The 20,949-nt window shown below is 39.0% G+C and overlaps 1 protein-coding gene across 13 annotated transcripts in view; it reads right to left on the bottom strand.

Moving 5' to 3' along the window:
* Window positions 1-20,863, bottom strand: part of ubr4 (ubiquitin protein ligase E3 component n-recognin 4) — a 65,636-nt gene extending 44,773 nt beyond the window's left edge. For 7 of the 13 annotated variants that reach the window (XM_036008124.1, XM_036008128.1, XM_036008127.1 and 4 more), the window contains exons 1-26: window positions 20,653-20,863; window positions 16,605-16,702; window positions 16,393-16,496; window positions 16,001-16,130; window positions 15,519-15,664; window positions 15,208-15,307; window positions 13,952-14,093; window positions 13,626-13,750; window positions 13,221-13,345; window positions 12,819-12,878; window positions 12,494-12,684; window positions 12,124-12,223; window positions 10,645-10,797; window positions 10,310-10,427; window positions 9,215-9,301; window positions 9,083-9,124; window positions 4,255-4,442; window positions 3,933-4,089; window positions 3,693-3,778; window positions 3,380-3,549; window positions 2,915-3,194; window positions 2,280-2,412; window positions 1,263-1,342; window positions 1,043-1,171; window positions 475-657; window positions 17-139 (exon numbers count right to left, since the gene is read on the bottom strand). In XM_036008124.1, coding sequence (XP_035864017.1) covers window positions 17-139; window positions 475-657; window positions 1,043-1,171; window positions 1,263-1,342; window positions 2,280-2,412; window positions 2,915-3,194; window positions 3,380-3,549; window positions 3,693-3,778; window positions 3,933-4,089; window positions 4,255-4,442; window positions 9,083-9,124; window positions 9,215-9,301; window positions 10,310-10,427; window positions 10,645-10,797; window positions 12,124-12,223; window positions 12,494-12,684; window positions 12,819-12,878; window positions 13,221-13,345; window positions 13,626-13,750; window positions 13,952-14,093; window positions 15,208-15,307; window positions 15,519-15,664; window positions 16,001-16,130; window positions 16,393-16,496; window positions 16,605-16,702; window positions 20,653-20,777 — 3,375 coding nt within the window. In that variant the 5' untranslated portion in view covers window positions 20,778-20,863. The remainder of the gene's footprint in view (window positions 1-16; window positions 140-474; window positions 658-1,042; window positions 1,172-1,262; window positions 1,343-2,279; window positions 2,413-2,914; window positions 3,195-3,379; window positions 3,550-3,692; window positions 3,779-3,932; window positions 4,090-4,254; window positions 4,443-9,082; window positions 9,125-9,214; window positions 9,302-10,309; window positions 10,428-10,644; window positions 10,798-12,123; window positions 12,224-12,493; window positions 12,685-12,818; window positions 12,879-13,220; window positions 13,346-13,625; window positions 13,751-13,951; window positions 14,094-15,207; window positions 15,308-15,518; window positions 15,665-16,000; window positions 16,131-16,392; window positions 16,497-16,604; window positions 16,703-20,652) is intronic. The other 6 variants (XM_036008135.1, XM_031286299.2, XM_036008126.1 and 3 more) reach the window with 5 other exon arrangements.
* Between the last annotated feature and the right edge of the window lie 86 nt (window positions 20,864-20,949).

Genomic DNA, 20,949 nt, shown 5'->3' with positions numbered 1-20,949 from the left:
ACGTTTTAATCATTACCTGTCTGGCAATGTACTCCTCTGCTAGCTCCACGTCGTATTTAACGGTGCTGCACTTAGCAACCGTCATCTCAACCAGAGAGGCTGCTTGGTCTGCTTTCATTCCCTGCTTCACCAAGTGTTCCTGGTAGTGATGACATGGGCATAGACATACATCAAAATAAACCATAATGAAAAAGGACTTAATGTATTACATTACAGGATTAAGGACACAGTACAGTACATTGTGTAAATCAGAAATCAAGTCGTCAGTCCTTTTATTAATGCTAATCAGCAGCATCCAATGTCAACAGATTTGTTTGAATATGTAAAACAATTATGAGTAGATTGAGTAAAGTGATGATTAACCTATTAGATTTGCAAAACAAAGTCAAATGTAATATTTTCGAAGTAATTCTTTTATTTTTTGGCATCTATCATGCTAATTAGAATTCTGTAGGATTTCAGGTGTGAACAGACCTTGATCCAATTTACGTAGGTAGACACCCGGAGACGTGAGGACCATCGCAGGGTGTGCAGGATGTCACTCTCACTGGGATCGGTGCAGCCAGTCTTTAGCTGCTCCATGTAGGCTTTTGAGGGTGGTAAAACACCCAGGATCCTCCACAGTATCAGGAAGTAGTACTGAAGGGAGCATGCCTCCTGTGCAGGGTGACAAACAAACATTAACCGTTTTCTAATCCGCACTCAGTTGATGTCAGGGCTGAAGGATGTTGTTTTTAAGTTACTATGGTGATGCTTCACATTAAATGGCTTTCAAAATCAAAACAACTGGAAGGCTTTTATTTGAAGCACATTAAGGAAGAGCAGACTTGGTCATGGAGGTAAGCAACTGCACTGACTCAATTTCAAATATTCTAAGTGAATGATAATTAAAAAGGTGGAGCCCCAAAGAGCTGGTATCTTAAAGCACTGCAGGCAACAGGTGCTTACTGCAGTTTGAGCCATCCTGTGATGTCACCGGCATCAAGGCCTTGTTTACCCTTTTTCCACAGTTCATGGTTTTGTTCATGAGGTGTGTTCTCACCATAGGAGTGACTGGCTTGTTCTCCTGTCTTCTTGCTGTGTCAAACTGAGAGCCTGCCAGCAGGAGTGAGATGAGCCACGCATACAGTTGATCATATTTAACTGCTCCATTGAACAGCTTTGGAAAGACCTACCACAAAAAAAGAGTTATGTTTTAATACAGTGAGCATTTTTCTCTCTTATTTACCTATTAATTCATCTATTAGAGGTCAAAGTCTCACCTTGCTGTCCAGTCTGGTGATATCATCTTCAGATGCCTCAGGGGACAGAACACAGTAGAATTTGGGCTGAACATTTGAATCTAAGAAAGGATGAAATGCATGAAAATAGAATATTATTTTCTCATCTAGTACCACCATTGCCATGTTGTCTTTACAAATAAGACACAAGAACACAGACTAAATGGAATACCTTTGTGAAAGTTGCTGAGGTTCTATATAATTCTTTTAATTTTTGCTTATTAAACTCGTTTTAACTTCCACTTTCTTGTTTAATTTTGGTCTTTATCGAGCCCATACCTCGCACAAACAACATTGTTCAGCCAACGATGGCAGACGCAGGAACAGTAATAGTTACCCAGTTAGTTCAACATAATGGCACGGGATAAAGGTTTTATAAGACCCAAAATACACTCAATAAACTTCAGTAAATGGCTTGAGAGGAAATAAGCAATGAAATAAGACGTAACTTGAGATATCAATGCCACCAATGTGAATACTTGGAATTAGGGGTGTAAAGCACACGTTTTACCACGATACGATATTATATTGATTCTTTAGACAACGATACAATATTTACTGATATCACGAAGTCTGCCACGATACAATTTCGATTCCATTCCATTCAGGGGCTTGCGACCAATACAAGACTTCAGTTACATTTGTATGCATTTACAAAAAGCAACTCAAATATGATTTGACAATTTCATTACTAAGCTCTTCCAGAAATTTAAATTGAAAACAACTCGTTTTAATAAAAAAGAATAAATATAAAGTGGGAATTATAAATAAAGGTGCATCTTAAAGATGTATCGATAATATTGGATCGTTGAGGATTGAATCCAGATCGATGTAACGTTACACCCCTACTTGAAACAACCACCAGTGAGTTAGATGGCGATTAGACAACCTGTGCACAGATAATTTTTGTTTATGCTAAAAATAAATATGAAAAAGACAGTCCAATCAACTAGTTAATTTGTGTACCTATTGTCCTGTCTTTTTCTTCATAGGTCCTACCTGCTGAACAGTGTTTGGCCCAGTTCTCCTCCACCTCTTTGAATCCATAGTAAAGTGGGAGGCCGCTGCGTTTGCCACCTTCCTGAACAGAACTCGGCCCGGTGGATGGTGGGGTCAGGAGGTTATACTGCACCTATAAATAATATTCATGATAGAGATAAGCTAAATATCCTTTCATCACAGTGCTACACACACATTTGTTCAAAGATTCAGCATTAGAATAAAGATGATTTATACTACCACTTTGTTTGGCTGTCATGTTACTCCTATAGGTGGGGCAATTGAATCAAAATAACTAAAAAAAAAAAAATATTTACCCGAATCTTGAAACCATAGAAATATGTGAATCTGTGGTATTATCAAGGTGTGCAAGCAAATAGCTATTCCAAAAGAACTCACTTGAAAAGTGTGTGAAGATATTCTTATACCCAAAGGAGCCTTATGTGATATTCAGGATGGGATCTTTAAGGGTGCTCTGGATTGGTGAATTACTAAATGAATGCATTTGCTGGACTGTATTTTAGTTGAAAGGTAAAAAATAAATTAACAAATATACAAATTAAATAGAACTACACCTAATATGTGCAATTTAGCATCAGGACAAAACAAGCACCATTAAAAAAAGCAGTTCAAACCTGTTCAAAAAGGTACAAGGGTGCCTTGGAGTAGTGGCGCAGCAGGTAGTCAAAAACCAGACACAGGCGGGCCAGGTTGAGGGGCACTGCCTTCAGCTGTGACTCTTTGCTCTGAGCCACTTCAGTGATGGCTTGGGTGACCAGGGTCAGGACTGACCGCCGACCACGTTCTGACAGATTGTGGAAGAGGAGCAGCAGGAGCTGGAGGTGCTCTACATTAAGGTCGTCTTCTCCAGGCACAGAACTCTGGATAGTGTGCTGCTTCAAAGTTCCCAAAAATCTATTAGAGAAGGAGAAGAAAGGTAGAAAAACTAATAAAACAAATACTGCCATTATTTTCACTCAAAGCGTACAACAGTGTGTAACTAACTGATATCCAATGTGTTCGGGTGGCAGCATCAAGGGACAATTTAAACCAGTCCATTGTACAAATAAGCCAGATGAGATTTGCAATGGTTGTCATACCTTTCCCAGACCTTCATACACTCAGGTACATCTGGCTCCCCTTGCACACTTGCTTTGTGCTGCCATATGAGAAGAAGTCTGGAGAGCACGGATAGTGACTGAGGGTGAATGTACAGAGGCCAGGGACCCTCTGAAAAGGGCGCAACACCTAACTGCTGAAGAAGGGTGCTCTGGGAATTACAAGAGATACAATAATACGTTTGTGACATTGAATAAACAATTCATGAATAATAGGCTCGTTAATATAAGTTGCTCACAGAGATTTTTGGTGCTGGTGAACAACATACTGGCATAACAAAAAAATGATTCTTACCTGCAGGGCCGGGGATGGAAGATCTGATGTTACCAGTGTGTGGTTGAAGTGATACAGAGCTAAAGAAAACACTTCATCTGAGGAGCCTGAAAAGAACAAAATGCATTAATCCTATTAGGCATGCATTGTTGTCTACCAATTAAGGGCTACAACCTTCATTAGCTACCAAGCCAACAAAAAGAAATTAGGGTAACATTTTTAAATAATTTTAATGATAAGCAGTCATTTTTTCCGGTGTACCTTTGACATCTTTGTCCACGTCTTTGATGATGCTGGCTAGTGTAGCCATGTGCTGCTCCGTAAGAGACACACTCAGGTAGTTGCGGATGAAGTTGTTCCTGGACTTGAGCATTGCGGTGGTGATGAAGTTCAGAATGCTGGAAGCTAAACTGAGAAACTATAGGAACAAAGAATTAAGAGTTGTCACATTAAAACTGAAAAAACTTTCATAAGCTGTTAGTACAGACATAATGACAGGTACGCTAGCATAAGAAATAAATACATGTGCCGTTTACGCCAAACTTTATGTTGGAGCATTATTCTGCATGTTGTCAGTCCTCACCAGTTCTGGGTCTTTGCGGCCAGCTAAAATGTTGCCATTCTCACTTGGATTCTGCTTGCTGGGGCTCTTCAGTCTGGGAGAGGTCTCCAGAGGTGGGGGGGGTGGAGGGGGTGGGGGAGCGACTTTGTCTTTGGTGGGTGAAATTGTCTCTTCAAACCAAAGCCCCAAGATGGGTTCACTGTCATCATCTACAGAGAAAGACAAATCATTTATATGAATTTCTCAGAGTGGAGGTGAGAAACGTCCCAAGACTTACAAGATATTTGTAAAGTGGTAGTGGTGTGATCAGGAGGCAAAATGTAAAAAGCTTCAAACTAGTTCATGACACCTATGACACTGTGCAGGCGGTGGACAAGAGCCAAAGACTAGAGTAAAAAGTGAACATATGGTGACATCCTGTTGGTGAATACCCACTTAAAAAAGAATACGGAATTTTTCATCTGAGAAGACATCGACTTGTAATTGTTATCACTGACCACAAGAGAAAGCCCATTTATTGCATTTACTTTCCCCTTTTCTCCAATACACTTGCCATTAAAACAGGTAGTGAAATGATAATGACAATATCCTTCCTCAAGTAACCTGCTATTATTATGGGCACTACTCCTTTTCAGATTTGGGTAGCTCCAACAGAATCCTAAAATTTTTGACATTCAACTAAAACGTTATTAAGAATGAATCAAACGTTGGGTTCTTTTCATAAATTCCATTAAAATATGAGAATTTAAATAACATGCAATGTTGAGTTCATAGCTGCCTTCGTTCATACATGCTATTGGCAACAATGAGACAGACGATGCTATTCAGGTTGACACTTGATGCGAAACGTGCAACTCTCTACACATGCATCAGCTACAACAAATAGCCATTTTAAATCAAGTTAAAATATGATGTTTCAATTTTGCGAGCTCTTGACATTTTAAGCACTAGATTAACTAATATCTTGGTGTAATAATACAATCTTCGAAGCAGTATGGAAATTATGACAAAGTCACTAAAACAACATTCTAATGTGATTCCATTTCTTTGACTATTTATTGTAAATCCCTTTATTTGCTCTGAACCTATGCAAAAAACAATTTCACCAAATTAATATTCAGTCTGTTACCTTCAGCAATGATAACTAAATTAACTCTGGAGAAAAAATGTGATATATGTAATGAATACTGGAATTTAAATAGAACTTTCTTATTTAAGAGCCTCACAAACGGCCCCCAGTCTGTCAAGCTTGGCCCCCACCTCTCCTCCAGCCTCACACTCAACACTGGCTCCCCACAAGGCTGTGTGCTGAGCCCACTACTGTATTCACTTTATACACGATTGCACACCAATCCATGCCTCCAACTCTGTTATTAAATTTGCGGATGACACGACAGCGGAGGGACACATCTCAGGAGGATGAGTCCGCCTACCGAGGCGAGGGCCAGAAACTGTCGGTGTGGTGTTCCAACAACAACCTGACACAAAATACAAAAAAAAGAAGTCATCCTAGACTTCAGGAAGTGCAGAGCTGACCCCACTCCCATCTTCATAAATGGAGACTGTGTAGAAGGAGTTCCCAGTTTTAAATTCCTTGGAATCCACATATCAGACAACCTCTTATGTTCTACCAACACCACAGCTGCTCTCAAAAAGGCACAGCAGGGTCTGCACTTCCTGCAAGTTCTGAGGAGAAACAACTCATGTGTAAAGCTGCTGGCAGCCTTCTACCACTCTGCAACAGAGAGCGTCATAACATACTGCCTCACGGTGTGGTATGCTGGCTGCTCAGTAGCAGACAAAAAAGCACTGCAGAGGGTCATCAACACCGCACAAAAAAAATTATTGGCTGCCCTCACTATAGGACACTGCAAACAACTGCTACCTTTCCGGAGAAAAAAACATTGTTAAAAGACCTTTCTCCCCCTGGCCACAATCTCTCAGATCTCCTGCCCTCAGGGAGACGTTACAGGTCCATCAGAACACAAACCACCGACAAGTCTGTCAGGTTGATTTTGGGTTTGGTCTGTCTTTGTCTCTCTCTTGTTGGGATTGTTTTTCTATGGATATTTGTAAAATAGAGAATACGATTGTTATATGTGACTATTGAAAAAGTACAAATAAAGTGTTTAAAAAAAAACAAAAAACAAACACACAAACCACCAGACTTTCCAAAGGCCATCCAGACCCTTAATCTACACACCTCTGCACCCCATATTTCACACTTATTGCATTTAATTAGTGTTTTTACAAATAATTGTACTGATCTGTGCAACAGTATATTATTAAGAACTGTGCAAAATTATTATCACAAACTACCTGCCGTTGTTTTACGATGAATGTTGGCTGTTGAATGAATGTTATTTATAAATGGATGTGTGCAATATAGTTTCTTTTAAGCATCGCTGGGAGGGGCACTCGCAATTTCATTGTAATATAATAACAATAAAGGCTTCTTATCTTATCTATGCAAAGAAAGCATTTAAATCTTTGAGGGCCAAAAGGTCTCTTTCTTCAGTTTGACTGCTTCCCTGTCCTGGTGTCCAACAACCGGTTCTTTGGTTTACCGTCAAAAAAAGTTTCAACTACCTTCTAGCCATAACTCAGAGCTGCCCCGCAGATATGGAAAATTTCATCATGGCCCACTTTGATTTTATGACCCCAACCTCCAGAGGAACACAGGAATAATTCCTTTGGAGGTAGGATTTTAAGACCTGGCAGACAGGGGCCTTTGCAGGACATTCTTAGTTCACCCTCACAAACAACTGGATTTACAGCATCTGTCTGGCAACCTCACCTGCCCCCTGATCCAACTTAGATGGCAGCCCTGCTCCTCTCTTAATCTGAGAGTAAAACATGTCGGCAGATCTAAATATATCACTATAAAGCCACACCCACTCAAAGCTCTCACCCTGGACAACTCCAGTAAATAAACAAGTTTTGCCACTATCCTGGGTTTTGTTCCAGAACTGGAACAGGGTGGAGCCCATCTACATCTAGTTTATCACTCGACCTCCCTCACTAGCTCCTTCCCTTCCACAGGTTGCATTCTAAAATATAGTTCTTATAGCCAGAGGTTGGTCCACCAAGTCTCTGCTTTCGATTGACACCCGACTGGCAAAACCCTGAATTCTCGCATCTATCCTTCAGAGTGGTGGCCCCACTAGGATACCGATTTCAGTAGCTATGAATCAATTAAATGTATTTTAGAAACACTACACTTGAAAACATCGCAAAGCAGATGTACCCAGTTGAAGTATCTAAAGATTAATTCAAAAACAAGAAACAACTTTTAAGTGTTAAAAGTACATCACTTTGAAGAGCAAATCCAGCGCAAAATGAACCTAGGGGTTAATAACATATACTGTATGTGTACCGAGTCGCCCGTTCTCTGGGATATGTTTTCATGCTAATCGAATGTGACCAGTTTCATCGCAAACCGCTAATTAGCTTATAATGCTAGGCAGAGGGTAAAGTAAAAAGAAATCGCTATTTCTATACCACTAACAAGGCTCAAAACAGTACCACACTTCCACGGTAGCATAATGAGAGTCCCTACATGCAAACCGAAGCATTGAGAACTTTGTAAGTGTACAGACAGTTTATTAAAAAGATAGTTTAGAAAGATAGTACCGTTCATGTATACATGCGGGCGCCATGTTGGGAAAGCAGTCACGACCAGTTGAACGACGAACGCCATGCTTGAGCTAGGTTACTGGTTACTGGTTGCACGGCGTTCGCCGTTCGACTGGTCGTGACTGCTTTGCCAAGTGTGGTGCTATTTTGAGCCTTGTTAGTGGTATAGAAATAGCTATTTCTTTTTACTTTACCCTCTGCCCCGACAACTAGCGCTATAAGCTAATTAGCAGTTTGCGATGAAACTGGTCACATTCGATTAGCATGAAAAGAAATCCCAGAGAACGGTCGACTCGGTACACATAAGTAATTAACCCCTAGGTTCATTTTGCGCCTGATTTGTCCTTTAAGTTAATATTCACATCTGCATGCAACATACAAAACGTTTCAGGTGACAGCAAGAAGTAGCATAGTGTGTTTAAGCCCATAGTTTAAAAGCATACTTGAATTTATCGTATTCAAAAATGATACCACTGTTTTGACATGGGTCCTACATTATTTTTGTACTTGGGACATTTTCCAATGAGTAATGCTATGACAAGTAGGAAGAATATGATGATCAAATAAAAAAACGAATAAGATCTGCGATAGGGCTAGGTAATATTACCACAAAATCTATATCACAATAATTTTAAATATTTTTCTCAGTATTGATAAATTATTAAATGTAAAGTTTAACTTTGATCTGTCTGACAAATACAAGTCAGCATTAAATTATGGCAGGACGAGGCAGGGGCACAGACTGGATGACCAAAAGGGTGATGTTGTGTTTTTAGGACACCGCTCTTGAAAGCATCTCAGACAAACTTTTACTCAACATACCAGGAGGAGCGAAATTTAGTCGGTCAGTTACTGTAATTGTCGGTATCAGTAACTTTTCCATTCATCACCCAGCTCTAATCTAAGGTTTTTAATGCTTGCAAAAACAATGAGCGCCCACATGTCAACACTGCTGGTATTATCCTTTGAACCACACTGAGCCACAGATGAATCTCTTTGATGATACACTGTCATTGACATGTCAATTTCAGTGGAAAGCAACTTTCAAACTAGGCACTGTTTTGCTAAAGGCTCTTCATCTGTGGCTCTGTCATTTTCTAAGCTATTAGGGCAACAGCTCACAGCTCAAATTGCAGCACATACAATAACAAAATGAATCTAGGACAGTGAAGTGGACACCAAGTCTTTGACCTGAGGACAGAAAACTGCTGACCTGAGACACAAGCTGCACTTGTCTTCTCCTGTCTTCTCTCTGCTGAAATAGTAGACACTGTCAACTACACTGTCACATTGTGTGAAGGGACAAAAATGTAAATGACATTACTGTGTGCATGTATGTGTTTACCCTTCTCACTGCTGCCATAACCTGACTGACTGATCCACTGACAGCACCCCTTTTTCACTGCTTCACTGATACAGCTCAGCACTGACACTAGCTCAGAGATCAAACACAAACATGACTCTGCTTTCAGCACCTGCACACTGTCATTAAGAAAAATCTGAGGCATACCTTGAAGGCATTACACAAAAGCCAATATTGGCTTGTTGGCCAATTTTGTTGGACAAGTTTACTTTTAAGTGATGAGTGCAAAAGTGTGCCTCCATCACACCTACGGTTACACGATGCCCAGATCATACCTTAATTTAAAAAAAAAGGTACATAGACATGTTATTCTTCCTAACAGTTTTTTCTACATCAAATGTATTAGTGATCCTCTCTGTTCTGCCGTCAGCTTTGTGTGTATGAGGGGAGCTCATGTAAACAGGCAGCACAACAGAGAGCAGAGGAGAGAAAGAAAGAGAGGCAAAAATCACCATTCAGAACCAGGTTTCGAGTGCCGTCTTGACATCTGACTTAATTATCGGCTGAAATTCCATTATCTGAACAATAACAACAATTTTCTCACTTTGATATATTGTGCATCCCTAACATTTTTAACATTGATAATGAGACATATTTGGATCTATAAACAGTTTGTAATCCTTGCATTATTGATTACTACTAAATAAAGGTGCCAATTTTAACTAAATAATCACTTTTCACACAGTGTAACAAGTTTGTATTTCACTTTATACCCCAATATCCCCATCTTCTTTTTGTTGGAAACCCATTTTGCTGCACTGCATTTTTAAATATGTAATCTCAAATTCCTATTATTTAATAAGAATGGTGTAGTTAAATACTTCAGCTGCCTTTTCCCTCTCATGTCAATCTAAGCCCTCTGCTCCGTTTGAATAAAATGTTTAATTCTCCAATCCTTCCTTCTTGAATCATCTGTGCCAGGATTTAAATAAAAATGATGTCTAGACAACAATTTCTTTTCTTGTTTTGCAAACCTAAAAGGTGCTAAGTGAGTGCATACTCTAGCATGAACTTTCAACTTTAAGGAGGCTTTCTAAAGTGATGATATAATTGCTTGAATCCAGAATGATTAAGTACCTTGACTGCTATCCTCCTCTGTACTGCTGAAATCATCCTCATAGTAGGTGTTTGAATCTGTGGAAGCGCTGGCATCACTGCTGACTGAGCCCTTCCTCTGGCGTTGGAGAACACAAGCCTGATGGAAGCAAAAACAAGAACAGCATTATTGATGATCACAGTTTTAAATTTTTCAAAATTACATGTTTCACACTCTTTTCTTTTTTTTAATCAAACACCAATTTTATTAACAAAGCAGTATGCAACAAAAGCACTTTTGTATTTGCGATGGTAAAATGAATAAACATAACTTGCAACATGCAAATTACAGTTATGTAAATAGATAATGATTGAACCTTTTTGTAGGAAGTGGAGAGAAGGGTGAAGAGTAGATTGGTCAGGGGCACGGAGTCGATGAGCCTTTGGACCCTCTGGATGGAAGTGCTCTGTGCCATGATGTTGAGCTCAGCTGGAGGCCCATCACTCGCCCAACCCTGCAGGAAACATGGCTTTCAAGGAATAGAAGGTTCCTTTTGCATCTGTTTGTTTCAGGTTCATCTTGCATGTTTAGATCCTCTTTTATTATTATTTTAAACTAGGGCTGCCAATCAATTAAAATATTTAATTATTCGCATTATTGTCCATAGTTAACGCACATTTTCTGTTCTAAATGTACTTTAATGGGGACATTTTTCAAGTTTTTAATGCTCTTATTACCATGGAAGCTTTATGCAAATGTTTATTATTATTATTGCAACAATCCAAAGCAAAGACAAATATTGTCTAGAATATTCTCCAGAATAACCTCAAATGTACTGTATGCTCAAAAAATATTGGTCAGCTAAATGTAACAATGTAATTATGTTTAACCTCACGTGTGAAAATAAAGGCTCACAAAAAAATCCCCTTCTACTGAGTGGGATCAAAACATGGTTATACAAAAAAAATGTGTGCGAGAGGAACTGTGATGGCTCGGTGGAGGCTATGTGCGACGCAAGTCTTATGCTCCAACGGGAGTTGCCTGGCTGCTGCAATCATGTTGCGTGCACTATCAGTGGTCAGTGTGCTGGCATTATTTCCAATGTCCACTGTCTGGCTACCTGCAGAAAGTGCACGACGCACGAGTTGGCGATATGCCGCTCCCCTATCTTCATAACAGTTAAAGCATGCGACCGAAGTTCCAACTGTGGGTCAAAATAATGTGCTGTGACCCCGAGGTAAGTGTGATTACTGAGAGAAATCTCCAGTGAGTGCAGCGCGGTGCTTGCTTCCTGATATCCCAAACTACAGACAAGCGCAAGGGACCAAATTAAAGAAAAAAAAAAAAACGAGTGCAAATTTTGACAGCCCTATTTTAAAAATACATTAAAATCAAGTTAGACAACAATGACAGCCATTTCATTTGATTTTTTATTTATTTTTTATTTTTTTATTTTTTTTAAATCGATTTGTAAAGAGTGAATGAGTAAATAAATCAAGACTGGAATTAGTCAAATAAAGTTTGACTAGATTGCAAACCTGAGAGTTTGCTTATGTTAATACTAAAACATGGGACATGATATGGCCAAAACAATTGAGAAGCCATACAGAATGAGAAGTCATGTAGACAGCCAAACTGAGGCATAGGAAGTATTTTGGTTCTTCAAAGAACAGGTTGACCATTTGCATTTCATTCATTGTAATGTTTTAGAGTTAATGTCTGCAATTGCTACAATGACTTGCGCTTATATGCTGCAATATGTGATGCTGGACACAAGTACAACAATAAGACACATGTACACAATGGAAATGTACCTAATAGATATTAAGTGTAATTTGTTTGTTGCTTCACTTACTCGGTGCAGAGCCTCAACTTGCAGATCCTGGAAAAGCGAAGTCAAAAGTTTGATGGCGTGGTTTGCCAAGATAACGGACAAAACACCAAACCCTTGGTGTCTTAAGGAAAAACAACAAAAAGAAAATGACAAAAAAAATTAATGCACATGAAACCCTTTTTTAAGAGTGACATTTTTTTCTTCTAAATGTAACAATAAAATAAACATAATGTATTCGAAATATGCAGTTCTTGCTTTGTGATTTATAATTGACATGCTGGACAAGATTTCAGAGATTTCATTGCAGTAATCACTGTCCACACCATTTACTGTATACTGAAAACAAAAACTGCATAACTGAGCCACAGTGATTCAATTCATTGGAAATTACCCTTTGCCAGGACCAAGTTTAGGCGATCCTGCACCATCCTTGGTGCGAGCAGCAATATCACGGACACGCAGGGCAGCCAGGGGATCCTTCTCTTTCCCTTTATCCGCCAGGGCAGTGGGGCTCAGGTTAAGAATCAGGTACAGGCTGTTTAAAAGGCACCAGGCTCCAAGCAGCTGGAAGTTCTGATAATGCTGTAGTACACAAATTAAAAAAAGAATAACCAAGAATTTATTTTAACTTTACTTTCAAAAGCAGTAAAGGGGCACAGTGTAAGTTAATCAAATTATTTTACTATTCTAGTTTAGCATTCAAACCTAGTACTGACCTCTCCTCCAGCTCTGCGGGAGTTGCTGATGGCTTGTCCAATCATTTCATAGATCTCCAGCTGTTGCCGACACAAAGTTTGTACTTGTTACCATTTTAAATTTGCTGTATCTTGTTATGGTATGCATGCTGGCAAGGCAGTCATTAGAGATAACAATAAACCACAAGGAGAGATTTGAGTCAATTCCAAAATATATGATAACCTCTACATAGACCCTGTCAGAACACAAATATATCTCCCCACAATTTTTTTCAACATTTGAAGTCAGTACACGTAGCCTCTGGCCTATGTAAAAACTTGAGAGTAGCAACATACAAGTTAGTGAATAAAGTTTTAATGTAGCACCAGATTATGTCTCATAACTAATGGGAGCAATGCGTACATTGAGAATGTTGTACTCACACATTTCTGGACAATTGTGGCTGCGTCATTTTCATAGTCCTCCTCTTTAGTCCCAGTGGAGGCGGAGCGAAGCTGCAAGCCGCTACCTACCTGCAGAATGGCCATGCAAGTGGCAACACTCACACCTAAAGGGGTAAAAATAGTAAATATATTTTTTTACATTTACCAACAATACTATAACATGCAGTTGTTGATTAAACAGGGGAAAGAATAGTAGTAGTGGTTGTTCCAGCTGGTGCTAGTACATTCAAGCACATGTCGTATTGCTGCACTGCTTCATGGTCTATTGTTTGTAAAACAAAACTGGTATCGCCATCCCGTCTACAATTCCTCATTTGTTGGAGATTATAGTAGTCTGAATAACTGGACAGTATAATAATTTACCTACAGAGAGTTATCACCTACCAGCATAGAGACAGCTCAAAGCCAGCACGGTCATATCCAGTAATCTCCCTGGTGTCAGGGGCTCCAGTACAGGCAGGGAAAGTGTGTCCAAAGCCATGGTTACGTCTATCACCAGTGAATGAAATCTGGGTATGGGTTTTAAGTATAGAAAGTTAACTGCATGTTTGAGAGAGAAAAACTTTCCAAACACTAGTAATCGCATACACATGCAGAAACTTACAGATTATATTGCCCCTTTAAAACAAATCATAATATAACAATATATATTCTATAAAATTCGACATTAGAACATTTTAACCTTATACATACATAAATAAATAAATTACCCATTGCGGACAGCAGTGGCATCGGCCACTGTAGCAGGCATGATAAAGAAAGAGTTGGCTGATACAGCATCCTGGAAACGGTTGATGTAGCGCAGAAAGTAGGGCAGGTTGAGGCACACACGTAGCAACTTCTCAGACCCACCTGGAAATACAAATTAAGAAAAAAAAAAAAATATATATATATATATATATATATATATATATATATATTACAGGGTTTTCCGCAGAAAATGTGTTAGTTAAGGTGGTAGGTTTGCCATCTGGGGGGGGGGGGAATTATATATTTAAATATCAAATTTAAATATATAATTAATACATCTCTGTAGTGCAGACTCTGTACTACACACTACACTAAATATTACATTTAAATAATTAATAAATAACCAGCTTTTCAAAACAGCAGTAGCAGTTGTGCAACTTTAAGCTCATTAAACTATTTTCAAAAAAAGTGCTGTAACAGTTTCACTGGCATTGCTCCCATTATCCTCCGTGACACGCTCTCTTCCATTTTGCCCGACAACTCTTCTCCAAAACAAACAGCGCTGAGATGACAGAGCTCAGCCCATAGCTTCACTCACTCCAGCAGATAGTATGCGTGAAATAAAAACAGGACACGTAATTTCACTGTGTGTGTGTAACTACGCTAACTAACCGTGTATTGTGAACCGCGTGTAGTGATTTAAAAAAAAAAAAACTGTTGTCTCAAAGACCGGGCAACAGCCGGGATGTTGAGAATCCATGCGCGAGAGGTGATGGATAGTTCCAGTCACTTCGTCATGTATTCACTTGGTTGAAACAACAAGAGAAGAAAGCCTCACTGATGTGAAGAACAGGACAGAGAAACATATATAAATGTTCTCTGCCCACCGTATGCCAACACTCTGGTAAGTCCACTCACTCATATATATATATATATATATATATATATATATATATATATATATATATATATATATATATATATATATATATATATATATAGTAAATCATTTGGCATGAAAAGATCAGAGGCCCTAAAATTCCAAATTGTCTGTATTGAAAAAAAAATCACAACGTAGTTTTACTGAAATATATAAAATCCGCAGCATTGTTCATGCATATCAATTAATGGGGAGTTTCTAAAATATATGACTTTGCCAAAAGGAAAGATTTCAAATGTGTCTGTTTCAGTACAAAACTTTTAAATCAAGTTATGGTATAACTGTAAACTTAGTGTTAAACCAAAAAGGTCCTACAACAAAGCAACAACAACTCACCAAGTTCCTGTAAGCTTGACACATTCTGAGAGACAAAGGCATTTTTCATTTTGGCCTGAATGGCTTGATCTGTGGTTTGGTCATCGCAATCACTCTCAGCCTACAGTTGGAGAGATAAAAAAGCATAACCACAATGATTCATTACAACCGTATGAAAATTTTAGTTATATTGTATGAGGGAAATTATATTACAGGTTAAAAGAAAGTTTATTTTCAGTAAAAAACATTTACAAGAAGAAAATTGAACACGTTGCTGTGGTTAACTTAAGCTGTCAACTACAGCAGCTGGAGGGCTGGTCTGTAACACTTGCCTGCATGTGTGCTGCTGATGGGGAGGCCAAGATGGTGGTAAGGTCAGGGTTAAAAACTGAAGTCAGTTGATTAAAGAAGTTCATTTGTACTTCTTTTTGTCGAAGTTCTGGGTTCACAGCACTGGGCAACTCCTTCTGATCTTCCACTATTAAATGAACAAAGGAGGACACATTTTTTATCAGTCACATACCAAAGCTGTGGGATTTTTTTCTGTGGGATTATTCCATCAGTGTTTCAGCCCCAGTATGTATAAATACCAACAATATCACTGAACATTCTCTACACCAGTCAATATAGGAAACTAATGAACTAAGAAAATAAATACCAATGTATAAGTCCCCAGTCCAAAATGCCTCAGTGGGGCCAGTTTCTCAGTTTTTAATTTTTTTTTTTTTTTAAATAAATGAAAATGTTTTCTACTAGTAGTGCTTAATCCGCAAAGTATTGTTTAACTCGGCTCCCTCCCTTAAGGCACACTTACCATCTGAAAGGGTCTTGACGGTTTGAGGCAACTTGGCAGATTTCATCATAGCAGTGAAAGTAATGATTTCTGTGCGATCTAGTCTGCTGCAGCCAATGCAAAGACCTTTTATTAGAAGAATCAGGTGTTTCTGAAGAAAAATAAACAGTATTTATTATTACATTTAACTTGTGTGTTTATACAGTAAATCATGTCCTTTTAAACAGAAAACTGACACATCACGAGAAAATGCAAGTTAATATCTATTTTAAATAATCAAAAACAAAGTGGCTGACAGAAAAAGCTTTGCTACATTTTGTCTGTGGCTGGTCCTTTCTCCTTAAAACTGACCAAAAATGTTCAGTTGAATGCAGTCCTACATTACATTCCCCCATGCAGTTTGTTTCTCTCACCTGTGATACCGCACATGCCTCATCTGGGTTCTCCAAGCGCAGCAGTGAGAATTCAATCAATACTTTGCACGCTGCAGCAACCGACAGCAGCTGATTTCTCGGTACTAGAGAGACAGATCAAAAATGAATTGCTGGTTGGAAGAAACACAACCTGTAACATTTAAATGTTTTGGATTAATAGCAGTAGCATTTTGAAAATGAAAGATACATACTTTGCCCACATACTGTGGTGATGTAGTGTGCAGAGAGTGCCACGAATGATGAGTAGAAAGGCTCATACTGTTTGTCATGGTGAAGGATGTCTGATTCACTGCAAATGAATGGAATATCTCATTAAACACGGCCAAATATGAATTTAGTGGGTGAAGGCAAATAATAGAACAGTTACAACAGTCTGGTAAGTTCAAAAAATGACATAACTTTACTGTAATGCAGCCTTTGAAACCAGGAAAAGACAACTCTTATGCCATATTACGATATCCAAAATCTAAGACAATATCTAGTCTCATATCACGATATTGATATAATATCGATATATTACCCAGCTCTACATCACCTCCTCAATATTATTATTATAAAGTACTACACATGGTTTTCATCAACAAATTCAAGCAGTCAGATATGTATGAACTCCTCTTTTTAAAATTGAATCTGCTCTTAAAAAATAATCTTCCTGAATGTAGCAAAGTCTGAACGCAGCAGACAACAGACAAAAAAAAAAAAAAAAAGCAGTGACAGAAAAATCAACAAGCAACATTATTAGGCTATAGTCGATTACGGTGTGTCACTGCATCAATGCAGAATCGTCCAGGGGCCCATTTCAGGAAAGAGGTTTAACAAACTCTGAGTCTAACCCTGAACTCTGAGTTGATTTACCCTGAGATGGGAAACTTTTTCAGTTCCACAACAGCTGATTTGAGTTGGTTCAATCAACTCAGAGTAGGTTGACTCAGAGTTAAGCGTGTGCACCACCATTATAAAAAGGCAGCATGAATGGAGCCATGATACTACGATTCACCATGGCAACAACCACAAACAAATCGGTCGACGAACTGGAACTACTCAGCGCACATACAGCGAGTTTGAATATATATTTTCTTTAAAAAAAGCAACACAGCTGCTGCTACAAAATAGTGAGAATTGGTGTGTGAGAAAATTGCTGCTTGAGTCAATGCGTAAGCTCTAATATAGTGTATTCATTTCATATTTAATCACAGGTAACCTATAATACTACTGGTGAAAACTGGAATGGTATTACACCTATAAATTCATTTAGGTGCAATCCTGCGGGCGAAAAAGTAAACTACTACTAATCCCATTCGGAGGTTGCAGCACCATGTCATTAACAGAGTTAAAATGTATAATCATTTATTTCTTTTTAATGGCTCTCACTGGTTTGTGTCCAGGGAACACTACAAAAACGTTAAAAAACGTTTTAGTGCGAGGCACACTTTCCTGACGGCTCTGCATACAGTGGCTTTACTAATATGCTCCGCATCACCAATGTTGTAAAGAAAACTGCCATTTGCAAAAAACATAATGCACCACAAAGAATGTGCTTGAATGTAAGAGCATGTCCACGATGTGTGACGTTAGTGTTATGAGGATGGATAAGGTTATGTAGGCTACATATCTGATCGACTGTGACGAAAAACGATACCTCTCAAATAGGTAGTTATCTGGAAATGAAAATACATCTAGTCGGGCCTCAATATCATCTCCCGACATATTTTAACTCACTGCAAAGTAATACAGCTTCTTCATCAACGGGATCGTCGACAAAAGGACATGCCATGTTTGAGAAAAAAAAACTTTTATAATCAGCCTAACATAGTTAATAAACCAACACGTTTTTTTATTCATGCAGATGACAGAACAGCACTACAATGCGCCTGATGCAGACTGAATGAATGAGGAAATGAAAGAGCGCTGTGTCAGAGGGAGGAGACTGAAGGTTTATTGAAGAAAACCTGCTCCCGACCAGGTTAGGTTCACAGCCTCAGTTACCATAGTTACTGACTCTGAGGTTAAGTTACCTCTCTTTCTGAAACGGGCTGGAGTAACCCCTCCTTCTCAGGTTTAAATAGCCTCCCTTTCTGAAACAGAAAACCCAGAGTTTCCCTCATCTCAGGGTTAACAAACTCAGAGTTTTCACTAAACCTGCTTTCTGAAACGGGCCCCATGTCCGCATTGCTATGCATGGATGCAATGATTAATTTCAACACCCCTAATAAATATACTTGCAAATGTCATAATTAACACTGCACAAATAATACGTGAAATGGTGGGGCATTATGTTTGGTTTAGATATTTGTGTCTGTTGCCTTTTTTTGTGGTTGCTAACTGATGCACAACAATTAAAGCTTCCCAAACAGGCCTGGGGAAAAAACTACTGAATAGGCAGTAGGCACAACCTGTATGTATTTCACAAACCACAGTAGTTTGTCATTAATGAATGTTGATAAATGTATTTTCACATAAATAACAAGAAAACACAACTGACCCTGGCTGTATAGTGACATGACATCGTGCATCTCCCTCAGGCAAAAGCAATGCCTTTGAGCACACTCACTGTTTATGCAGTCTTTTCTAAAATGTCAGATCAGAAATGACCGATCTGCTCTTTGGCTACTTGCTGTTTGCCACCAGGGAAAAACGGTTTAATTATGCAGTTAAGCTTAGCATATTTGGTGTCTTAAAAACACCTGGAAACACACAGCTCTGATGTAATGTTTCTGCTGATAGACCTCACCTCAGCAGTGACCTACACCATCTTTCTTGCCACACTATGAAAATATGCAAATCTAAAGTATGCACAATAACCAATACAACCAAACACACAATTTGTTTATTCTCTAAGCTGCATGTTACCAGGGTGATTCCATCTTATTTTGTATATATTAGCGAAAAGTGTTTCTGCTGTTGCTTTAAAATTGGTAATATGATATGAAATAAATAGAAAGACCTGCACTTTTGCTTTTCAGTTTTCATCATCATACAGTCTACAGTTCTCCTAATCGCACACATCAGTGAAATGTGTTGCTGAAGACACAGCACCCATGATGCTGACAACCCCAAAACCAACAATTCTGTTAAATGGCAAACTACTCTTGCAGCACTCATTCGGCATAATCCAACTCTCATACTCACGAAGTTGAAAACACTCGCATGAGCAGAAAATGCTTTAGATTTGATACTGTAGCTAATGAGTGAGCATCAGAGTAGTCATATAGACGTGTATACAAGCCCAATTAGACGTTTCATTTGAAAACAAAACTGACAGCATTACAGCTTACATATTTCTTAGGTGTCGTTTCATCGGAAAATGAAACCAATAAACATCGCTCAGCTGATCAGCCGATGTCACCACTGAAAAAGTGTCAAGTGACAAACTGACTAAGGTGTAACGTCAGGTACTGCCACTCCACTGTGATATTGTGTGGATTGGTGGTTTGTAAGCCGAAATGTTCATATACTAGCTAAACGTTACCTAGTTTTATAATGCCTGGTCATAACACTCGTCTCTAAAGACAATTTCCCCCTGCGTTACAGGCACTGCACCAGCTTCCTTGTAGCACAACCGTGGCGGATTGTTCTCAATCTTCATTTAATTACAAAGCGACCCATCACCACCTCATCAAAAATGAGTGGAGAGTGCAAGAAGGTCCCCGCCTACTTCCAGTCCAACCACAGACACACAGCAGATAACGTCAAACTGAGTTAACTTTAATGTATACATTGTCTGTTGACATGTTAGTTAGCTGACGTAGTTAACGTTAAATATGACTATGGCTTGGCCATTTTAACGTGACGCTACATAGTCCGTCTGAAAGGCCCTTGGGTAACGTTAGCTTGCTGGCTAATGTTTGTGTTAGCTAGCTAGCTAATGATGATGCATATTTTCTAAACGTTACACTGCGACGCCGATTGACGATTGCACAGCAATAACGTCACATTAAAGATAAACGTCAATCAGTAACAAGTCGAGCCTGGTTTCAAACAGTTAATGAATTACCAGCCAGTGTAAGCTAAATAGCATTTTGACTATGTTAGCTAACGTCAGTAGCAGTAACGTTACAAGTTAAGCTCAAGAAGCTTGTTAGCCGCTAACGTTAGCTAAACGGCTAACGTTTCTCATCGAACTCAACGTTAATCAAACATGCTAAGTTAGCAACTTAGCTAGCCAGCTCACTCATGGGTGGACACGGCTAGTATTTGAGCAAATAGAGACACGCAATTTATTGACATGTAACCGGTTACCTGTTGATTATAGACCCAATAAGCTGAGGTAGCTCCTTCGTTTCAAAAGCGGTGTACGAAGCTGATAAAAGCGGCCGTACTGCCGCTGTCCATTCGTGTTCCCCATCTCCTCCACTCGACGCCATCTTGAAATCCCATAGAAAACTAACTAGCTACTGGAAGAAGAAACTGTGACAGCAAATCACAGGGGGCGCTCACAATCTGACTACAGTCAGGCCAACATAATTTCATCACAAAATCTACTCCGACTGCCTCCAAGATAACAGTTTTTCATCCCAGGGTTAATGAGGGCTAATA

Source organism: Sander lucioperca, chromosome 12 (genome assembly GCF_008315115.2).
Source record: "Sander lucioperca isolate FBNREF2018 chromosome 12, SLUC_FBN_1.2, whole genome shotgun sequence".
NCBI classification, from domain to species: domain Eukaryota; kingdom Metazoa; phylum Chordata; class Actinopteri; order Perciformes; family Percidae; genus Sander; species Sander lucioperca.
Note: the sequence above shows the minus strand (reverse complement) of the source record. Positions and strands in the feature narration are given on the sequence as shown.